The sequence below is a fragment of the Notolepis coatsorum genome (genome assembly GCF_963971535.1).
Source record: "Notolepis coatsorum genome assembly, chromosome: 10".
In the NCBI taxonomy this organism is placed as follows: Eukaryota; Metazoa; Chordata; class Actinopteri; order Aulopiformes; family Paralepididae; genus Notolepis; species Notolepis coatsorum.
Window position 1 is genome coordinate 130670163 of NC_140174.1, and position 23629 is coordinate 130693791.

Genomic DNA, 23629 nt, shown 5'->3' on the forward strand with positions numbered 1-23629 from the left:
AAAGAAAGGCAGGGAGAATAAAGAGAGAAAAAGAGAGCTGTACTGTATTGTACCCATTCTGCAATCTGTTAATAAAATGTTCAATCAATTATCAATCGCGTGGCGCGCGCCTCCCGCGCCGCCTCGAATCCGATTGAAGCGGAAAAGATAGCTTGCCGCCCGCGAGGCACGCTCCCGCTTGCGGCCAGTGTGCACAGTAGCGTCCGTTAACATGGGAGCGAAAGTGAAGCGGCAGCCGCCCGCCCGTCCGTGTTCATTCGTGTGCTGTGTGCTAGGGCCGTAATACGCCCCACAGCGCAAACACGCGAGTCGCACATGCAGGCACTCGCGAGGTCCATGGGAGAACAGCGCGCGTGGCCGGGCACACCGAGTCAGACTTCAGAGCGGGCGAAAGTGCACGGAGAAAGGCACATACATTGGAACAGCTGCAGCGTCATTACAATTTTACAGTTTTCTTTCGTTTTCTTGTTCGCCCAATAACGTTAACCAAATGAAACCAATGGAAAGAAACACACACGCGTCGCCGACACACACGCGCGCCAACAAACGCATCAACATTCTCCCCCGCCGGACTCACAGGCACAATCAAATTTAAAAAATAAGATCATCTGAGCTCCACTGTGTTTAAATCCAAATAATCCTCTGCCATTGTTGTAATATGTCATCTGTTCTCTAGTATTCAGTCTCGTCGTGAAGTAAAATTCTCTTAGCAAGGATTAGCAAGGATAAGTTGTTAAAGGGGCAGTAGGCAAGTGGATGCCTGAACACAGAATGACACCAGTATCACTGACTACCACGGCAAGCCTATAGGAAATTATTCTATTTAATAATAATAATAATTATCATAAATATAAAAAATATATATATATTAATTATTATAAATATTTTTTTTCTGTTGTACCGAACTCGTACCGAACCTTGACCCCAATACCGAGGTACGTACCGAACCGTGGCTTCTGTGTACCGTTACACCCCTAATATATATAGTTTTTCTTTTATAAAGTTTCATAAAAATCTTAGTCAAACCTTTAGTATTATGAATATTAAACATGCTGGCAGAGTACATGCATCCATGTTGTCGTGAACATTTTAATTAAATAAAGAAATGTCCAATCCATAGTTGCCGTGGGATTTTTTTTTTATAAAAAAATTAATAAAATAAATTCCCTACCTACCCATGGCCTTAACCCTTTAATCGCCAAGGACGACTTTAGACGTCATTCCTCACCATGCGTAATCTGCCAATGACGTCTTACAGCGTCTTTGAGATCAATATTTCAAAAATCTGTCATGGCAATCATATTTCACCCACGGAGACTTGAGACTTGCTGTTGATCTCCTCTCAATTCTCCAACGGTTCAAGACCGCCATCTGGTGGCCGATCGGCGAATCGCCAAAACCGGAAGTGACGCGCCGGAAGTGGTGCTCTCCCATATTTCGTCCGGCCACTCGCTATCACTAGCGGGACTCCAGCTTGATACACTGGATAGCGATCCGTTGCCAATAACTCGATAAACATGATTTGGACGTATATAGTATTACACAACCTGGAAATGGATCGCATATAACAACATCCCATAATAGCGATCTTTCTGCTCCACGCTGATCACCCAACGGTCAGAGGAAGCTGCGGTGAGTTTCAGCGTGTTTGATTATTATTAAACATACACACTGTTCCGATCAACATATCACCCATACTAAATAAATGATTTAACGTCGGCCACGGACTTATAAACCCCCCCCCCTCCGGTCACCAGCAGATGATGAGGCATGACGTGTAGGACCTTGTACAATTGAAATTTTTTATCTGACGTCAATCGGTATCAAACTACATTTGATGATCTAATTATGTATTTGTGGCTATAACTCACCTTCTATGGAATGCTGCAGAAAACGATAAAAACATATTTATACTTTAGACTAGGGCTGCAACGATTAGTCGACATAATCGACGATGTCGATTATAAAAAATCGTCGACGAGAAATTGTTGCGTCGATTAGTCATTAAAAAAAAAAAAAAAAAAATTATTTAATTTTTTTTTTTTTTTTTTTTGCACTACCTATCTTTGTGAGAGTGGCTTCTCAGGGTTCCAGACAACATCATAACATGATGATCCCATAGCACATTTTGGACATTGAAAACATTGTTCCCCTGCAGGAGATGATGATCAGACTAGACACACAATACATTACACACGCACTCCTCTCACTCACACACAGCGATCAGAGTAAGACACACACATACACACTCCTCTCACTCACACACAGCGATCAGAGTAAGACACACACACATACACACTCCTCTCACTCACACACAGCGATCAGAGTAAGACACACACACATACACAAATTACACAGTACACACCTCTCACTCACACAGCGATCAGAGTAAGACACACACACAAATTACACAGTACACACACTCCTCTCACTCACACAGCGATCAGAGTAAGACACACACACATACACACACACACGGACTCCTCTCACACACAGCAAACAAAAGTTATTTAAAGTACACTTCCACTTTAATTTGTATTATTTAATTTATTTATCTTGTTATGAGTGATTGCTGTATTGTTCTTCAAATACATTTTCATTTAAAGTGGCTTAAAGATCCAAATTCAAATGTTTCATGAGTCATAATTTTAATTTGCTATGGGATCATCATGTTATGATGTTGTTGTTTGGTCCTGAGTCTCAAAGTCTGGGGTGATGGTAGACTAGCAACTCTGAGGTCATGCTCAATGTCCAATCTGTTCCTCTGCTCTGTCTTCAGCTGGACCAGAGCTGAGAAGCCACTTTCACAAAGATAGGTCATTAAAAAAAAAAAAAAAAATCATTTTTTTTGTTGTTGTTTACATTGGTTTTCGATTAGTCGACTAATCGAAAAAATAATCGGCAGATTAGTCGACTACCAAATTAGTCATTAGTTGCAGCCCTACTTTAGACCAGTGGTCACCAACCTTTTTAAGCCCAATATAATTTTTTTTTTGGTGAAGGCAAGATCTACCTATTGAAGTGTTGAGAGAAAAAGACAGCCAAGATTGTACTTTAAACTAAATTACTTTTATTTGCCTGTATTCTAATTACATGCAATGCTTTGGTCCAACATTAAAACGTCAAAGTAGAACTATTATGTACTTTCTCAGTCAGTGCTAAGTGCAGTCATCTTATGCAGCATCACTTTTCACATCAAAACAAAAGTAGAACTGTAATGTGGACGTTCTCATATTATTAACATTGACAAACATATTTACAATTAGCATTTTATAAAGTAGAACTGTAATGTGTACTTTCTCAGTCAGTGCGCTAAGTGCAGCATCACTTTTCACATCAAAACAAAAGTAGAACTGTAATGTTTACTTTCTCAGTCAGTGCTAAGTGCAGCATAATTTTCACATCAAAACAAAAGTAGAACTGTATGTGTACTTTCTCAGTCAGTGCTAAGTGCAGCATCACTTTTCACATCAAAACAAAAGTAGAACTGTATGTGTACTTTCTCAGTCAGTGCTAAGTGCAGCATCACTTTTCACATCAAAACAAAAGTAGAACTGTATGTGTACTTTCTCAGTCAGTGCTAAGTGCAGCATCACTTTTCACATCAAAACAAAAGTAGAACTGTAATGTGGACTCTCAGGGTAAGATCTAAAAAAAGATTTTTTTTTTTTTTTTTCATGGAAAGATCTACAGGGACAGTCTCAAAGATCGACCAGTCGATCAAGATCGACGGGTTGGTGACCACTGCTTTAGACCATAGTTTAGTATGAATGTGTGAATGAAAAAGTAGAACGTTGCTACATCCTAAACGATAGATACTTGATGTTGAATGGGCCATAGTAATGTCAATTTAGCAATACAATTTAAAAAGTTATAGCCCTGCAAAGAAGGGGAACATCTCCATAGACAAATAGAGCTGGCAGAGGACGGTATAAGGATGGATATAAGCGTGGCAGAGAAAGGGTTAACTGACAACCAACAGGAACCAAACAATATTTTTTTTAGGCCTGATTTTTTTAGGTGATTCACATTTTAGCAAGAATCGCCCAGTCGTAGCGTGCAGTAAACAAGCCAGAGTAGGACGGTTCCTTTCATACACCTAAAGTTGTTATGCATAGCCGATGGCTATGGACAATACTGCCAAGTGTACAAGATCCTACATCTCAAATATGCACCGTTTTATTCTGACATGGTGGTGCCTGTTGGTGTTTTCTCTCTGTTTTGTGGGTGTTTATTGGCAGCACTTAACCGTTACGGTGACCTCACTCCACACAAGCCGCATTCATGTCTTCTTGTAGATAACCGCGCTATCAAATAATATTTACTCCGGCTCGGGGACGGGATCCGCTGCTCACGTGCGTCTCTTTTTTTGACCCTGGAATTCCTAATTGTGTGCATCAGGGACACACAGACACGATGGAACACACCTCAAAGGGTGCTACATTTGACACCAAAGACCCGCGGCCCCCTTGGTCCCATTAGTCACGGCCATACCAGAGCTGCCTGGGGCCGAGGTGTGGAATGTGAGGAACGCCTGGCTCTCTGGGAGCGCTGGCCAGCGGCCTCCCCGGACTGTGGCGAAAGGCCTGGCTTGCTCGGGTTCAGAGGGGTGCTGTTGGGGTCCACGCCACGGCCCGTAGTCATTTAGGATCTTCTGATGATTTCCTTTGTGTGAATTTTTTTTTTAAACTTACATTTTTATTTTGACTTACAAACATCAACATCAACAACATTACAACATTACAATTGACAGACAAAATTATAAGAAAATAACCCCTAAATCAAGTGAAAAAAGACGTAATTAATAAATAAAAGTAAACATCGGTCCCTACATTGTTTATTTACATTTCAATTTCTTTTCATAGACCATAAAGAAAAATCAGAATACCCTCAAAAAAATAAAAAAGTACTGACTAAGGTGAAGTGTGTGCCATGGGCTCAGAGACCCTCCTTGAACCTCTTTCCTCCTTTACCCTTCGCCCTCTTGTGTTGCATTTGTTTCTTCCTCTGTGATGTCGTTCTTGTTCCCCTTATAATCCTCCCACTTTCCCCATCTTTCCTCAAATTTCTCCTCCTGTAGCCTCAGCATGTGTGTTATCCTCTCCATATCCTGTATCTCCTCTACTATTCCTACCCATTGTGCTATTGTTGGTGGATCTTCCTTGTACCACAGTCTCGTTATTGCTTTTCTGGCCGCTATCAACATTATCTTTATTAAATATTTGTCCCCCCCTTGTATTCCCTCGTGTGTCAGGTCTCCTAAGTAAAGCACCAGTCCTGTTTGTGGTAACCCGTATCCTAATATTCTGTTCATTGCCTCCCCTATCCCCTCCCAATACCCCTTCAGCTTCTGACATCCCCAGAATATGTGCGTGTGATTTGCCCCCTCCTTCCCACACATCCTCCAGCATGTTCTTTGTGTTGGTGCATATTTTCCCTTCAGCTCTGGGGTTATAAAGAATCTGATTATGTTTTTCCATCCAAACTCTTTCCATATCCTCGATCCTGTTGTTGAATGTTGCACCTCGCATATGTTCCCCCATTCCTTCTCTGTTATTTCTATCTCTAGTTCTCTCTCCCATTTCTCCCTTATGTAATCGGTCGTGTGTCCCTTGCTGTTCATTATAGCCCGGTATATTGCTGATATTACTCTTCCTTGCCCCCCTTCGTATGCCCATACTATCATCTTGATAATTCCATTCTGTTCTTCGTCTTTGGCCCCCCTTATTTCTTTGTTGTAGTAGTCTCTAACCCAGGGGTGGGCAATTATTTTCCCCAGGGGGCCGAATGAGCAACTGAAAATATGTTGGGGGGCCGGGCCAAAATTCCAAACTCAATTATGCATAATATACATTTTATTTCTATATAAAAAGCAGTAAATGGCATTGTTTTGACCCCTGGTAAGATTGTATGTTATTATTTGGCAATTAAAACGTGAGGTTAGCTTTCAAAAATATAATTTATTCAAATAGAATTTATTTCCAAAATGATAAACAAAATGTGAAACATTAATAACAAAGGGCATTTTGAGTTTCATATACTATTGAAACAAGGATTTTCTTAGCTTTCTAAAGACATCACATCATCTTATAGCAAAAATAAACAAGACATGTCACTGAACTGTGTAAAGAAAAGTGTAGCAGTTTTGTAGCCTTTTTTACTTTACATGCCTATATTAAACATTTAATGTTTTCAGAACTGTGCAAAAAAAAGAAAAAAAATATCAAGTGTCCCATTTCACTTGTTATATTTCCACATTTTAGTGTTCTTCAGTTCTTTTTTTTTATTCAGTGTTAGAAATCTAGTCTCTGTTGAGCTTTAACAAGTCCATCAAAGTCAGGTTGCATGTATGTCTGAGGTTGAGATGCGAAGCACAGCTGCCAGATGTTCATCAGTGAGAGAGGATCTGTACCTGGACTTGGTAAACATCATGACTGAGAATGTCTGTTCACATATGTAGGTGGATCCAAAGAGAACCAACATCTTCTGAGCATGTTTCCTAAGCATATATTGTGCGTGTGAACGTTGACATGAAAAGAAAAAAGTTAAAAAAATAATAATAATAATAATATAAAAAAAAAATTATTTTATTTATTTATTTTATCATATAATCTTTTGCGGGCCGGGCCGGTCCGCGGGCCGTACAATGCCCAGGTCTGCTCTAACCTGTAGATATCTGAAGTGGTCCCTGTTTTCTAGTCCAAATTTCTCCTTTAATTTTTGTAGTGTCTGCATTTCCCCCTTCTCTATCATTTTGCATATCGCTGTTGCCCCCCCCCCTCTCCCACCTTCTGAATCCATGGTCTAACCTCCCTGGTTTGAATCTCTTGTCATGTGCTACCCATCTCAGAACCCCTGACTGCTTCTCCAATTTGTGTGTTTTTACTACTCTGTTCCATATGGTCAAGGTGCATTTGGTGATTGGATCTAATAGTCCCTCTTTTTCTTTAAATAGTTCCCTATCTCCCACCAGAGCTTGTACCTTGTATCCCTCCCCTTCTTTTTCAATGTCTTTCCATCTTGCCTCATATCTGTCGTTACACCAGCACGTCACTGCTCTCAGTTGTGCTGCATAGTAATAATCTTGTAGGCTGGGTACTGCCATCCCTCCCTCTTCCTTTGGTAGTTGTAGTGTTTTATATCTGACCCGTGGTCTTCTCCCCGCCCATATGAACCTCGATATCAGTCTGTCCCACTCCCTGAATTGATTCTGTGGTATTTGTATCGGTAGTGACTGGAATAGGTACAGTAACCTTGATAGTATGTTCATTTTAATGACCTCTATTCTTGAATTGAAGTCCAAGGGCATTACTGTCCATCTCTCTAAGTCTCTCTTGATGTTCTGATTTATCTGTGTATAGTTCGCCTCAAACAGTTTCCCCACCCCTCTCGTGATGTTCACCCCTAAGTATTTAATCTTGTCCATGTCCCATCTTATCCCGTACTGTTCCCTAATTTCCGTCGTTGGGGTATAGTTCCATGCTAAGGTCTGTGTCTTTGTCACGTTTAGTTTGTATCCTGAGTAGTGGCCATATTCCTTCAGTAGATCCATCAGTGCCGGGAAGCTCTTGTCTGGTTGCCTCATGTATACTATCACGTCGTCCGCAAATAGGCCTAGTTTATATTCCGTTCCCTTTATCCTTACTCCCTTAATGTCCTCGGTCTGTCTGATCAGTTGTGCCAGTGGTTCTATGAAAACGGCGAAGAGCGTTGGTGAGAGACAACATCCCTGTCTGGTAGCCCTCTCTAATCTGATTATATCCGTCAGGCTGCCATTCACCTTAACCCTCGCTGTCGGTTCTTGATATAGCACCTTGATCATCTTCATCGCCCTCCCGTTCAGTCCGAACCTCATCAATGTTTTATATAAAAATGTCCAGCTCACACTGTCGAATGCTTTTTCTGCATCTAGGCTAATCAGTACCGCGCTACCACCTTGTTTTTGTATCTCCTCTACTATGTGTAATGTCTTTCTCACGTTGTCCTGTGTCTGTCTCCCTTTAATAAATCCAGTTTGATCTTCATCTATAATGTCTGGCATAAACGTCTCAAATCTCTTTGATATTATCGATGTATACATCTTGTAATCCACGTTGAGTATGGACACAGGTCTGAAACTACTACATAATTCTCTATCCTTCCCTTCCTTCGGTATCGTGGTGATTATGGCTTCCTTCCACGAGGGGGGCATTTTGCCCTCCTCCATCGTGTGTCTGAACGCCGCCCCTAACATGGGTGCTAATTCCGTTCTAAATGTCTTGTAGAATTCCGATGGGAATCCGTCGCTCCCCAGAGATTTGTTGTTTTTAGCTCTACTAATTGCCTCTTCCAGTTCTCGTTCCGTAATTATTTTATTTAATTCTTCATTCTGTTCTTTCCCTATCGATGGTAACTCTAGCTTCTCCAGATATGCTTCTATTTCCTCTTCTCCCGCTGCTTTTGGCTGTGTGTATAGTTTCTCATAGTATTCTCTAAATGTCCTCTATTTCAGCTGGGTCTCTCAATATTTCATTAGTCTTTGTATCCCTTATTGTGTGTATCGTGTTCAACTTCTGTTGCGTCCTAATTCTCCTAGCCAACAGTCTGGTCGCTTTTGGTCCCCCTTCATAGTATGTTTGTTTCATGAACCTCGCTTTCTTTTCTATTTCCGTCAATAATTCCCTATTTATCCTGGCCTTTACTTCTTTGATTTCTCCGAGCGTTTCCTGTTCTTTTGATATCTGGTGTCTCCCCTCTAGCTTCTTCAGCTTCCCTATCAGGTTGTGATATGTCTCCGTCCTGGCCTTCTTCAGCATTGCTGTCTTCTCCATCAATTTCCCCCTTATCACCACCTTCAGTGTGTCCCATAGAATGTTCGGATCTACTCGGGTGTGAGTAATGTGTGTATTCCCTGTCCATGGCGTGCATCCCCCTCCAAACATCTGTAATTCCCATTTCCGTCATCTGAATATTCATATATCTACTGATTGGTGCCCGTCCTTTTCTAGTACTCGTGGTGTCTAGGTCGTGATTCAGTACTACATTAAAATCTCCCGCGCATATCAATATCCCTTCTAGTTCCATCACTATCATATCAAAAATGGTCTCATATAAATCCCTCTCACTCTCTGGGGGTGCATAAACATTCACTAACGTAATCATTTGACCCTCCATTATTCCCTTCACCAGAACAAACCTTCCCTCCTTGTCTCTTACTTCCTTGATCAATTCAAATTTGACTGTTTTTGATTAACGTGATTACTCCTCTCCTCAGGTTCCGTTTAAAGGAACTATAGTATGCATTTTCATATCCAAATCTCTTCAGTTTCTCATGCTCCTGTGCTACCAAATGTGTCTCCTGCAGAAAAATCACTTCCATCTCACTTTTTTTACACTTCAACATCACTTTGCCCCTCTTTATCGTATTATTCATTCCATTAACGTTTAACGACATCATTTTTATACCTTTAACCATTGTCATCTTTCTTCTTCTTTCGTCTGTCAGTCCCCCCCATGTCACATTCATTCCCCCCTCCGGTTGTAGCCTCCGCTCTCTTCACCGAATACATATAATGATTAACATAAATAAAAAACATAAACTTTACATAAAGTGCTCCCAAGGCGTTCGGGGGGTCCCTGTGTCCCCCCCCTGTCCCCTGCTGGTGGGTGAGGAGTAATTGCTCTCCTAGTGAGAGGCCTCCTCCTGACGGCTTGGGGGTTTGAAACCTTTACCCCCAACCGCTCGTCATATTTGTCCAGCCTTCTTACTGTTTTTATTGCTGTCGAGCTCCTGGTCAAAAGCGCTCTGTCCTTCATTCTGATCAAAGACCCCCATTTCCTAGGTCCCTCTCAATGTGGCTCATATGTTCCAATGTCCCTCCTTCCTCCCAAACCCGTGTGTGGTGTCTTCTGTGTACCCCTTTTTACTTTCTTTTCCTCCCCTCTATTTTCTATGTGATGTCCATTTATCCCCTTAATCCCTTCCAACTGTGTTACTCGCAGCGTGTGTCTATGTATTTGTTTCGATGTGTTCTGTGTTCCGTCCATCATACCTAATTATATTTCCATTTATTTCCTCCATCTGCATGTGTATTATGTGTCCATGTATACGTTATGTTCGTTCCTATATCCTGCCTCTACCTGGGAATGTGTGTTTATGTATGTTATTTCAGTTTTTATATTTTGTCTCTCTTTGGATAGTTTTTTCAATCTCTTGTGCGTGTACTCATCCGTTCGTCTCCTCTCCCCTCCTTCTCCGTCTCTGGCCTCCTCGTCCGTCTCCGCCTTCGGTCTGTCACGTCTCACCTCGGCCTTCTCCTCTCTCCTCCCTCCTCTCCCGGGTTTCGATCTCCTACTCTGGTCCATCTGCGTGCTTTCTCCAATCTCTGCTCAGTCTGGCCCTCCTGTCCCCTTCCTTCTCCGTCCTCCGCCATCTGCATCCCCCGTCTCCTCATCTCCTCCGCCGCCTCCCGCGCCGTCGCGTACGTCACCGTCCCTTCCTTCCAGTGAATCCTTAGCGAGGTCATGGGTGATTGGAATTTCATTCCGTTTTCTTTCAGAATTCTCTTCAGTCCCGCGTAGGACCTGCGTGTTATTACTGCGCTGTCGAGTAATCGTGATCAAACGACAGTCTTTTCCCCTCGATTTCTATCTTCTTGGTCCACGCGGTTCTGAGTATCAATTCCTTAATCTCAAATCTCAAAGTTAATAATCACCGCCCTCAGAGGTCTGTCCGGTTTCGGTCTCGGAGCCAACGCCCTGTGGGCCCTCTGTATCTCCATTTTTTCCAGTCCCGTCTCCTCCAGTTGTTCCTTGATAAGCTTTTCCACATATTGGGTCACCGATTCCCCTTCGACTCCTTCTTTCAATCCCCATATTCTGATGTTATTTCTCCGTGACCTCCCCTCCATGTCCGATATCTTTGTCTCCATCTGTTCTTGTTTTTGAATCGCACACGTTAACACCTCGTGTATCTCTGTGTTCCATTCCTCCGTTTGCGCCGTTCTAGTCTGTACCTCTGTTACGTTTCTGTCCTGTTCCGCCATCTTCTCATCCACCCTTTTGAGTTCTGTATTCATTTCACCTCTGAAGTCCTCCTGTTCCTTCCTCAATTCCTCCCGTAACTTCCCAATATCATTTCTTATCGTGTCCGAGTTCAGTTTTATGGTCGCCTGCATCGTGTCCGAGTTCAATTTTATGGTCGCCAATATCCCGGCCTGCATGAGCACGGCCCATCCTGGCATTCCCTTGTCCGTCTCAGCCGAAACTCCCCCTTCCTCCGCCTTCTCGGTCTCGCCTCGGGGGTTCTGCTCCATCGAACTCTCCTCTTCCTGTGAGTCCTCCATTTCTCTTTCCTTCATAATTGTTTTCTCCTCCTTCCTTCTCGTTTGCATCTTCATTTTTAATCACTTTTCGTCACTTTTCGGGTCTTTATTTCTCCGTTTTTCACTCTTTTGACCAGGAGCCTCACCGCATGCGTGCTACCCTTCCGCTCTCATACCGGAAGTCGTGTGAAACATTTTTGTTGGATTAAAGGGATAGTTCAGATTTTTTGGAACTCTAGCCCTATTGTTGTCTATTTGGGAGAATCCTTTCTCTGCACAATCCATGCTGTTCCTACGAACTCTGGCCACTTGGCCACGAACTATCGCAAAGTGGATGGGGTCGAGCTCCCAGCTGACTGAAGCTCACTGCAAGTTTCTCCACAGTGCACACACAGTAGATTTCAGTGAGCTTCAGTCGGCTTGTACTGACAGGAGCTTGACCCCATTGACCACTGTGGCCAACTAGCCGGAGTTAGTATGAGGAACGGCATGGATTGTGGTTGTGCTGAGAAATTACTCTTATGAACATCATCATTGGTAGGTAGGAAATAGGGCTTTTTTTTTTTTTTTTTTTTAAATAAACTGAACTATCCCTTTTAATAAATTCTGAAATGAATGTAGAATCGAGCATGTTTCAGTGTGCCTGCTGTACCGAGCAGACTGTCAATCGGAGAGCTGAGGTCCCACAGAGCACATGGTCCTAATCTCCACGGGGTCTGTCCACCAGCCCTCTGTGAGGACAGCTTTCGTCAGCGGGAAATACCAGACCGACAGGAAGCTGTGTGTGTGTGTGTGTGTGTGTGTGTGTGTGTGTGTGTGTGTGTGTGTGTGTGTGTGTGTGTGTGTGTGTGTGTGTGTGTGTGTGTGTGTGTGTGTGTGTGTGTGTGTGTGTGTGTGTGTGTGTGTGTGTGTGTGTGTGTGTGTGTGTGTGTGTGTGTGTGTGTGTGTGTGTGTGTGTGTGTGTGTGTGTGTGTGTGTGTGTGTGTGTGTGTGTGTGTGTGTGTGTGTGTGTGCGCGCTAACTTGTAGCTTTGTTTGATTGAGAACATGCAGTTGAAAGTTGTTGTACTCAAATCCTTAAGGAACAGTTTGAGAGTGTTGGCTGATTTAAATCGGTAGAATAATGCATTCAGAATATGAAATTCAGCTGCGCCAGGGTAGTGTGAGCCTCCCATGCATTACACCTCGCCACTGAGAGTCCGCGCTGGCAGGTGAAAAGATGTGACAGGCTGCCTCCTCGTGTACCGGAGGGGACACGTGATGCAAGGCTTCTATCCTCCCTACAACCGACCAGTGGGGGGCATAGTCGAGCAACGTTCAAGACAGGGGAGGAATTGGAAACACGAAATTGGGATGGGAGAAAAATTGGAAAAATAAGGAGAAAAAAAAATGTAAAAATAGACCCATCTAGTGTTAGGTCCTGTCTGAAGATGTAAAAATAGACATCTCTAGTGTTAGGTCCTGTCTGAAGATGTAAAAATAGACATCTCTAGTGTTAGGTCCTGTCTGAAGATGTAAAAATAAACATCTCTAGTGTTAGGTCCTGTCTGAAGATGTAAAAATAGACATCTCTAGTGTTAGGTCCTGTCTGAAGATGTAACAATAGACACCTCTAGCCTAGTAGCCGTTAGGTCATGTCTGAATCTGAACTGAAGATGTAAAAATAAAAGACTCCTCTAGCTGTTGGGATGTAAAAATAGACTGCTTGTTTGAAGGAATTGGCTCATGTTGACCTCTCATTGCTCTGTTTGTTTTCCCTTCCAGTCCTTAGTGCAGGTACACCTGGTAGCCTGTGAGTCTGTCCTTCCTCCCTCGCATCCTGCTCCCAACAGCCCACAAATAAAGAGTTCTGTAAACACCCCTGGTCCCGGACCACGGTAGCAACATGGGCCTGTTTGCTCTTCTGAATTACTTCTCACCCTCTCACTTTTCTCTTTGCCTCACATCCTGATCACTGGGGATTGGGATTCTTCTACAGATTAGCATACTATTTTGTTTATGCAGACTGCCACCCAATTTAACCTGTTAAGCTGTAGCCCTATTTTCAAATCTGCCTCAAAGTACATGCCCAAGTAAATGGAAGATTTCTCCACTTCTACAAGGTCAATTTGCATGTTCTTGGTATCTAGGAACTAGGGCTGACCTTCGAAGCTTTTTTTGGCAATCGAAGCTTCGGGGCCGAGCTTCGATTTTAATTCGAAGCTTCGAGGAAAAAAAAGAAAAGAAAATATTAATTATAATATATATATATATATATTTTTTTAATCTTATGTTGTGGGACTTGTACAGCACTTTGGTAAACTTTGTTGTTTTTAAATGTGCTCTATAAATAAAGTGGATTGGATTAATTAATTAAGTAGCCCCTTTCGTGACTGTGACGCAGCCAACAAGGTTTCACTCTGCTATGCTGCCTGCGTGTATGCTTTCTACAACGCAGTTGCGTTTCCGGGTTGCTCTGATTGGCCGCTGACCCCACGTGACCCTACGCTATTACGCCCCCCTTATCTGACGCTCTACATCTCTCCGTAACTTCCTCGCAGAACAGCTCTTTCCGTTTCCGTATTTATAATATTGGAAACACCGCGCTGTGATAACAACATTAACGAGCGCTGTGATAACAACATTAACAAGACTCTCGTTGTGTCTATTCTGCTAACGCTAACGTTAACGCTAACGTTACCTCTCATTGTGTCTATTCTACAAGCTTTAACGTTACCTAGGCTCTCGTGTCTATCTGCTAACGTTCTCGCGTCTATCTGCTAACGTTAGCATTAGGTAATAACCGGTTTAAAATGGATGGTGATTACCTCACGTTGTGTCTATTTTACTAGCATTAACGTTACTAGTACAAACAATCAAACCAAAACATTGACATCTAACTTATCTTTAGATATTTACTCAACCTCTAATGTTTAACTATGAATGAACACAACAGTCTTTAGCTAATAAAGTACTCAACCTCTACTGTCTTTTAACTATGAATGAACACAACACTAACTCACCATCTTTAGCTAATAAAGTACTCAACCTCTACTGTCTTTAACTATGAACAAACACAACACTCTAACTTACCATCTTTAGATAATAAAGTACTCAACCTCTACTGTCTTTAACTATGAACAATAAAGGAATATCTTATCTCATCTTATCTTTCACTACCACACTACAGAAGGGGTTAACCTTTCACTACCACACTACAGACGGTTTAGTGAAAGCAAAGGGTTAACAGTCTAGTGGTTATGAAAGGGTTAACACATTTGTTGTGTGGCAGTGAAAGGGTTAACCTGGATTGCCACAGTGAAAGGGTTAACCACTTGGTAGTGAAAGGGTTAACCTGTATCAGCTCATTCAGCACCTTCTTGAGATCAAGTGTACAGAAAATCTAAGCAAATGAATAAAGGGAAGATGGTTAAACAGAAGGATTTGTAGATACAGTACTGAATTATAATCCATGTGAATATATAATATACTGTAGAATATCAGGCCTATAAATTACCTTATTACAGCCAAGTCATACATCTATGGATAAGGCAAAATCTCAGTGTTAAATGGCAGTGTTAAATCTGGAGTTAGTCATTTCCCTGCGTTTTTTCCCCGATGCAATGCACAGAGAATTCACATTATTCAGAGAAATTCGTTAATTAATTAATTAATTAATTTGTTAATCATTGGTAAACAAACTTAGTGCTGAAAAACACTTTGACTGCTGTTTGGATAGGGTTAGGGTCTTTACTCTTGGCTACATTTGAAAAAGAAACACAACATTAATTAATATGGTCTGTATTGATCGATTTATGACGAGAACAGCAGGCCAATTGGGGGACCCTACAGCTTAACAGGTTCTGCCTCAGTACAGTTAAGTCAATATTTGTGAACAACATGCACTACTCCTTTTTAAAGATATATATACATATCTAGGCTAATGAATGAATACATGATTGAACTGTCCTGGGGAAAAAGTAAATTGGTAAGTACAAGTCCGATACTAATGTATTGATGAATGGTGGTTAATCCGTCAAGTACAGTAAACATCGCAAAATAGTATTTTGTCCTCTGTGTCGGATGGAATTCAATCATGCAACACACTCACTCTACAGGGGCCACCAAAGGATGTTCATGGTTTGCAAAATATAAATTTAAAACGGACCAATCACAGGTGATGCCAATCAATCATTGTCAGTTTGATTAATCGGAATACGATCAGACCTCTCTCCAACACACAGGTCCAGAGTTTTATTGTTGGGTGTGTTCACTAGACGGGGTGAGGTTTGGTCAAAGTCTTGTGATTTTACACACACACACACACACACGCACACACACACTCTCTCTCTCTCTGCCTGGACTTTGATCACTGAGCTTGGAGTTGGAGTAGGTGTCACAGCGGGCCAACTCTGTATTAGTCAGGTGATTGCATGAGGTGCAGGCTAGTGTGTGATATTTGGATTGTATTGATTGTTACTGTGACTTGTAGAGTTGGTCTATATCCGAACCACCCATCTGTGTCTTTATATATCAATATCGGGAGTAGGGGTGTAACGATGCGACCTCACAATGATTAATTTCGATTACGATTATTCAGGCAACGATTCAATGCATCATGAAATCTCTTCATTTGACCACGATTCGATTCAATACATTTTCTATACATTTTCTATCAGTTAATTCTCAAGTTTTGAATACACAAATGTGGCTGGGGGAACTGATTCACTCAGCATGAATGGACAGTATAGGTCAATAAAAACAATACACACAAAAAAACATAATTAAAAAAAAATGTTTTTGATTAATTTAGATTATAATCGATTCTAACATTTTCAAATCGATGCAGTTGAATCGTCACATTAGAATCGATGCATTTCGATTAATCGATGCATCATCGTTACACCCCTAATCGGGAGTCATTGAGGAACTGAAGGGCCGATAGGTAAAACATCTGTTCTTCTGGTCTGAGTCACTATAAGATCTCACCGGGGACGCTTTGTGATGTCTGCACTAAGATAAATGATGGGTAATGATTCCTCCTCATTTTTGACCCATCCAACCACTCGTGAGCAGTGGGCAGCCCCAATGGCAGGAGGGTACCTACTAGTGTGCATGTCTTTCGGTGTAGGATGAAACCGGAATGCCCAGAGTAAACCCGCGTAAACATGAGGAGAACATGCAAACTCCACACAGAAAGGGGCCCCTGTTGGGTTGTTAACCCAGGTCTTCTTGCTGTGAAAGTTTCATTTATACTGGACACCTGCCAGAGGTGTTCAGTCCCATTGTGGGCCAAGGAGCCTTACTTGGCCAGAAATGTAACTGCGTGTATGGGGGTGATTGTACTGTACATGTTTTATATATGTAGTATTATATGGAATAGGGACAAGGCTCAGCAAAAATGTTCTGATCCCTTTATAGTGAGTTTGACGAGCTTCCATCTGGAAGGCTAGCCCCAAAAAACATTGTCCTGATGAAGTCTTAGCTTTTCCTTTTAACCACAGTGGTTAGGTACCTGAAGCTCTGTCTGTTTTGTTGTTGTTGTTGTTTGTCTATGTATTGGGCTGTTTTGGGCCAATGTCTTTTGTGCCTGTGTGGTGTTTTTGTACCATGTCGTCTTGTTTATTGCAACCATGACTGTAGGAAAGCCCTGCTAATAAGACTCCTTTGTTCTGTAATAGCTCTTTAATATGTTGTTGTTGACAGGAAAGGGTAATTGATTTATGCCAGTGTAATCGTTCAGCGTGATGTGCTAGTGTTGCACTCTAGTCTTCTGATAACGTTACTGGCCCTTTAAGAGCTTCTCCGTCGAACGTGTGCACAAGCTGTTCTCTGTGTTGCTGCCTGATGGTGCGGCTGCTGCAGCAGTAAGATCTGTCCCTTTGAGGAACGTGTGCGTAAATGACACGTGAGTACGGTACCTATGTTTAGTCCTGCCTAGTTCGTTCATTCGGTTTACTCTGTACTTAGTGTGTCTCCGCTGATCCATTCCTGTTGACGTTGTTCCCCCTGTTATTGAAACACTGCGCCGTTAGCTTAGCTACACGTTAGCCAACCTAGGTTCCCCCTGCTATGATATGCTGCCTGCTAGTGATGCTGCGTGGTTAGCTTAGCCGCACGTGAGCTAGCCTAGGCTATATAACTCACTCACTACCCCTAGTGAATTGAATGTATCTTACACCTGGTTTACAGTCCGCCTACCTATACTGTTTACATGCACTGAAGGAGTAATTCCATGCATAGGCTATGTAGGTTATATATAGTAACTCTGGTTAAGTGAATGTCTTAGTTACTAGTTGCACTATACTACTAATGGATATTATTGTAGCTATAGACCACATGTTTATGTACGCCACTATTGTGTTTACTAATGTATACTGTATTGTATTCCCTTGTAGACAACCACACACACCTTTTGTTCCCAAATACAACCAGTAACTGCAGCACGCCTCTGTGTGATTCTTTAATCGGAGTTACAACGCCATAGTGTCCGCCAGCTCTATCAAACGCAACCCGTGGAGGCCCTAGCCCTCCGTTTCAATGACAAATGAAAATATCTATCCATCTATTGGGCCTGCTGGCCTTGAGCCACGCATTGACTCATTGACCGTGCTCTTGTGTGGAGGAGAGATGAGCAAAAACATTGCGTGGAACAATAAATGCTCAAACCACCGCAGCCGGAGGACGTACATGGAGGTCTATATCGCTAGCCACTGCACCACTGTGCCGTCTCGGTGGCAGCGCGTTTGAAGCGGCCTCTGCCAGCCTGCGTCGTCTTGTCGTGTTTGCAGGCAGGGAAGTGACGCCGCAAGCTGGAAATCCTGGACAACATACTGACTGAGTCATATCCTGGCCTGGCAGTCTGGACCCCAAGGCTCAGACTAGTGGGCAACGTCTGCAGCTTATCTCCGGGTTTAACCGTACAACACACTTCCATCATTACACTCGATTCATTAGTTCCATCTCTCCATACGGTCAGCCTCCCTTGGTAACTAAGGGGAAGCTTGTAAGAGTGGTATTCCTTACTTTATTATTATAAATTACTCCTTTTTATACATAAAACCATGCTCCCCCTGCCTTTTTTTTTTTTTTTTTTTAAGCTCTTTCTTTTGCTAGTTTGATCCATTGTTCTTAGCATTAGTGATTTGCTTGGGGTCTTGTTTTCATTCAGTCCCAAGACCTAGGAAAACTCTTCGCTACCCGTGACATGTAGCTCTCGCATCGAGTCCATCCGAAGCCGTTATTGTCACAGCGCCCGGTCTAATAGTAGAACGGCTTCGGGCTGCGAGGGAAATTTTTTTTTTATGAGGGAAGCCATTATGCTTTAAATAGGGCTGCAGCAGCATGGCTCTGTCTAGGTGACATCATCTCTCGGGCCTTGTGGTGGTCCTCGTCCTTTTGTGTGTGTCTCTCGATCTCTCTCTCTCTCTCTCTCTCTCTCTCTCTCTCTCTCTCTCTCTCTCTGGTCTTATCAGTCATTCCTGGGGACGTTTATTCGTGGTCATCTGGTCCCTGGGTTGTATAAGTGCGTTATGTAAAGGCTTCAGTTTAGTGGTTGATTCAGGGTTTTCATTTTTAAGTGAGGGGATGTCGTCGAAAACGAAGCATCTGCTGGCATGTCATCATAGCCACTGTATAACGATGACGATCACCACTAATAACATTCCTTAAATCATGTGGCTACATCTAATCTCTGTGCAGCCCTGTGTCGCAGGGAAACATTTTAAACCTTTTTTTGTCTTCCTTTTTTGGAAAGATAAAGTGACAAAGTTATTTTTTTTCCCGCGGTTTTAACCCTGTGTGTCCTCCTCATCTGTGTAATGCGTTAACGGGCCATGTAATAAGCCTATTTGTCAGAAATGTTAGTTTCAAAATGTAGGTTAGCACTTACTAGCTAGGTTAGCACTTGTGGAATTAGGCTCCTCCCAATTTTTTCCCTTGTATAAGTCACTGACACACCACATAGCATGTCAACACTAACGCCACATAACATGCCATTAACACCACATAACATGTCGACGCTAACGCCACATAACATGCCATTAACGCCACATAACATGTCGACGCTAACGCCACATAACATGCCATTAACGCCACATAACATGTCGACACTAACGCCACATAACATGCCATTAACGCCACATAACATGTCGACACTAACGCCACATAGCATGACGACACTAACGCCACATAACATGCCATTAACACCACATAACATGTCGACACTAACGCCACATAACATGCCATTAACACCACATAACATGTCGACACTAACGCCACATAACATGCCATTAACACCACATAACATGTCAACACTAACGCCACATAACATGCCATTAACACCACATAACATGTCGGCGCTAACGCCACATAACATGCCATTAACACCACATAACATGTCGACACTAACGCCACATAACATGCCATTAACACCACATAACATGTCGACACTAACGCCACATAACATGCCATTAACACCACATAACATGTCGACACTAACGCCACATAACATGCCATTAACACCACATGTCGACACTAACGCCACATACCATGCCATTAACACCACATAACATGTCGACACTAACACCACATAACATGCCATTAACACCACATAACATGTCGACACTAATGCCACATAACATGCCATTAACACCACATAACATGTCAACACTAACGCCACATAACATGCCATTAACACCACATAACATGCCATTAACACCACATAACATGTCAACACTAACGCCACATAACATGCCATTAACACCACATAACATGTCGACACTAACGCCACATAACATGCCATTAACACCACATAACATGTCGGCGCTAACGCCACATAACATGCCATTAACACCACATAACATGTCGACACTAACGCCACATAACATGCCATTAACACCACATGTCGACACTAACGCCACATAACATGCCATTAACACCACATAACATGTCGACACTAATGCCACATAACATGCCATTAACACCACATAACATGTCCACACTAATGCCACATAACATGCCATTAACACCACATAACATGTCAACACTAACGCCACATAACATGTCAACACTGGGTTGTTGTGCAGCTTACTCGTATCACAACTCCCTCCTAGTTTGCACCTTGTCTTATAGGGACTGTTGCCTTATCATTTCATTGAGCTGGTATTAACACAAGACAAGGATTCAATGTCCCCGATGATGACATCACCAGTGGCCATATTCAAACTCCTTTACTCTCAGTAACTGTCAAACTAAAGGAATGTGTACAAAACCGTTTTTGGATGTGTGTGAGATTGTGTAGAAAATAAGTAATGCAACATTTTGACTTGAGTAATTTTTCTCCTACTTTTACTGAAGCAAGTCATATTCTTGGTCATAGAAATAGGGAGTACATTGTGATCTTTCATTCACAGAAAAAACTATTATTAATTCTGGACTTAGACCTTGTTTTTCTTCCCCTGGCCTGTGTGAGAGTATGTCAACAAGGATAATTTCTGCTCCTCGGTTGACAACCCAGGAAAGGCTGCTGTACAAAACGTAATATCCCCCCCAAAACTGGGCGAGCGTAGTGATTTGCTGGCAGTTGGTACTCTCCTATCGAGGGCTGGACACAGCTTCATGTGTGCTTCAGTAGCCCAAGGCTACAGTTTGTTTGTTTGTTCGTTTGAAAATGTAGATCTATTCTCCAATCATCACAGAATAGTCAATAGTCCGCTCATTATCTGTGGATCTCCAATCATCACAGAATAGTCCGCTCATTATCTGCTGTGGATCTCCGATCATCACAGAATAGTCACATCATTGTCGGGGATTTGCTGACAAAGATCAAAAGACCTTTTCCCACACTGAGCCACATAATCCAGGTTATACTTTCCTATCTAGCATCATACCGATTTGATTCTGACCCGATTTGATTCTTGATTAAGAGCTCCAAGCACTACATTTAAATAAAACTCATTAAATGTAGTAGCTCAATCCTATGAGCTCTCACAAAATCAGCCACTAATTCATTGTCAACTGACCAACTCCAAAAAAGTGTCTCTTGATGACGATGCAAAGTCTTGGGTACTCTGTTCTCCAGCTTAGGGAGCTGGTTGTCTATAATCACTGGACCACAATGTTCTTTCTGTTTTGAGGGTGGATTTTCCCTTAAGTAAAACTTTACAGACGTTAAAAAATACAGTTCTTCAACCTGAGTAATACGTCTTGGTACTCTTTCTCCCTGTCTCCCTCTCATCCTTGAATGTCAAGCATCGCATCATGTTTAACCTACCTTTTCATTATGTGCAACAAGCAATATCTTTCCCTTGAGGACCGAATCATTGTCCTCTCCCGAGATGTTTATTTGTTTGTGTCCTCCTCCTTAAGTTTGGGAGGATTACGTAATTGTGTTTCCATACAGGTTAATTCATGTAGTGTTTCTCTACATGAACTGTGTGTCGAAGCAGAACCAGACTTAACCCTTTCACTGCCACACTACAGAAGGTTAACCCTTTACTATCACACTACCGACAGTTACCGTCGGTAGTGTGATAGTAAAGGGTTAACCTTCTGTAGTGTGGCAGTGAAAGGGTTAACCGTTTGGTAGTGTGGCAGTGAAAGGGTTAAGCTTCTTACTTTGTGTTGTTGATCTTTGTCTCTTACAGACGGGCCGCATTGACAAATCCTACCCCACAGTGTGTGGTCACACGGGCCCTGTGCTGGACATCGACTGGTGCCCGCACAATGACCAGGTCATTGCTAGTGGCTCCGAGGACTGCACGGTCATGGTAAGGTTGCCGTCACAGAATGAATGGATGATCATTGCATTTATATATTATATATATAGCGATTTTAAAGACACTTAGTTACAATACAGGGTGGACATTATACCTCCTTCACCGCCACTGTGTAGCAGGCTCCAATGACTGCCATACACTGGCACAAATCACATTACACAATGGCTTAGAAGACAGGAATTTATATCAGTCAAATAAGGGCGGAGGGATGATTAGGTGATGTCAGAGACCTGATTGGGAATTTGACCGGGAACGTTGGGGAACCCCCCTACTCTTTGCAATCACCGTAACAGGGGCATTGTTACTGCCAAGTCCTCCCTGCTGCACAACAACACCACTTTCCGACAGCGGCCTTGACTGGGGCTCGAATCGGTAATCTTTCGATCATGAGTCCGGAGCTCTAACCATGTAGCCACGGTGCCAGACCTTCACTGAAACATCTACTTCGCAATGTTGCAGTGTAATACAATATATTCTCTCTCTCTCTCCTCTGTCTCTCTCTCTCTCCGACCCCCATTAATGATGCCACTGAGTCCTCCTAAACTATACCACAATGCTAAGCACACATCCTCTTTGGTTGTTAGCAGACATTAGCACTAACATTAGCGATAAATATTAATTAGACCTAATCTCGGCTACCAAATGTTGCAGCTAATGCTAGCTACTGTTATTCAAGGACCATCTTTGATCAACACTAACTAGTGTTAGCTGTAATATGTGCAGCTCTGTTGTTTCGTAGCAAATGTTAGGGCTAATGCCTGCTAATGGCCAAAGAGGATGCTAGACGCTTTGCGTTGTGGGATAGAAGGAAAAGTTTTTTTACGACATTAACACATTGGATGCCAAAAACGAGTATACTCGTTATTGCCCGCCATGCGTTGTGCGCCAGAAACGAGTTTTTGGGATCAATATTTAATTTTTTCGCCATGGCATTCATAATTCATCCAGCCTCCCTTCGCTGCTGCAGCTGGACCCTGTCTAATATTGCAACGCCTCAATACCGCCGCCTGGTGGATTTTGGGCGAGTTACACTCCAAGCCAAACCGGAAGTGGCGCTCGGTACATACACACTTGAGTGCATTGGGATCGCTTTCGAAACGCAATAATCAATATGATTTCGGCGTTTATTGCGTCATACAAACGGGAAATGGATCTAGCAGATCGACGTCAAATAATTGGAATATTTTTCCTCCAGTCTCATCGGCGAACGGTAAGAGTAATCTAACGTTATTTTCAGCCCGATTGTTTATTCATTTCACGGCAATCCATCTGATCAACGTATCAACCCATAGTAAAAAAAGACGCTACTGACGATCAAGGAATTATAAACGCCCCCCCTTTCCTTCACGCATGATGAAGCATAATGTATACCGATCATATACATTTGAATTTTTTAATATAGCGTGTATAGGAAAGAAACGCCAATCGATAATCTATCATATGCGTCGGGGCCTATAACTCGCGTTTTAGGAATTACTGCAGAAAACCTTAAAAACATACTTATATTCTCGACGGTATTAACACGACAATGTATGAATGAAAAAATATAACGTTCCCACATCCGGAACGA

The 23629-nt window shown here is 42.4% G+C and overlaps 1 protein-coding gene across 2 annotated transcripts in view; it reads left to right on the plus strand.

The window, feature by feature from the left end:
• Positions 1 to 23629, plus strand: part of coro1ca (coronin, actin binding protein, 1Ca) — a 210963-nt gene that overhangs the window by 103394 nt on the left and 83940 nt on the right. For both annotated transcript variants that reach the window (XM_084323731.1, XM_084323730.1), the window contains exon 3: positions 21928 to 22050. In XM_084323731.1, the coding sequence (XP_084179857.1) occupies positions 21928 to 22050 (123 nt within the window). The remainder of the gene's footprint in view (positions 1 to 21927; positions 22051 to 23629) is intronic.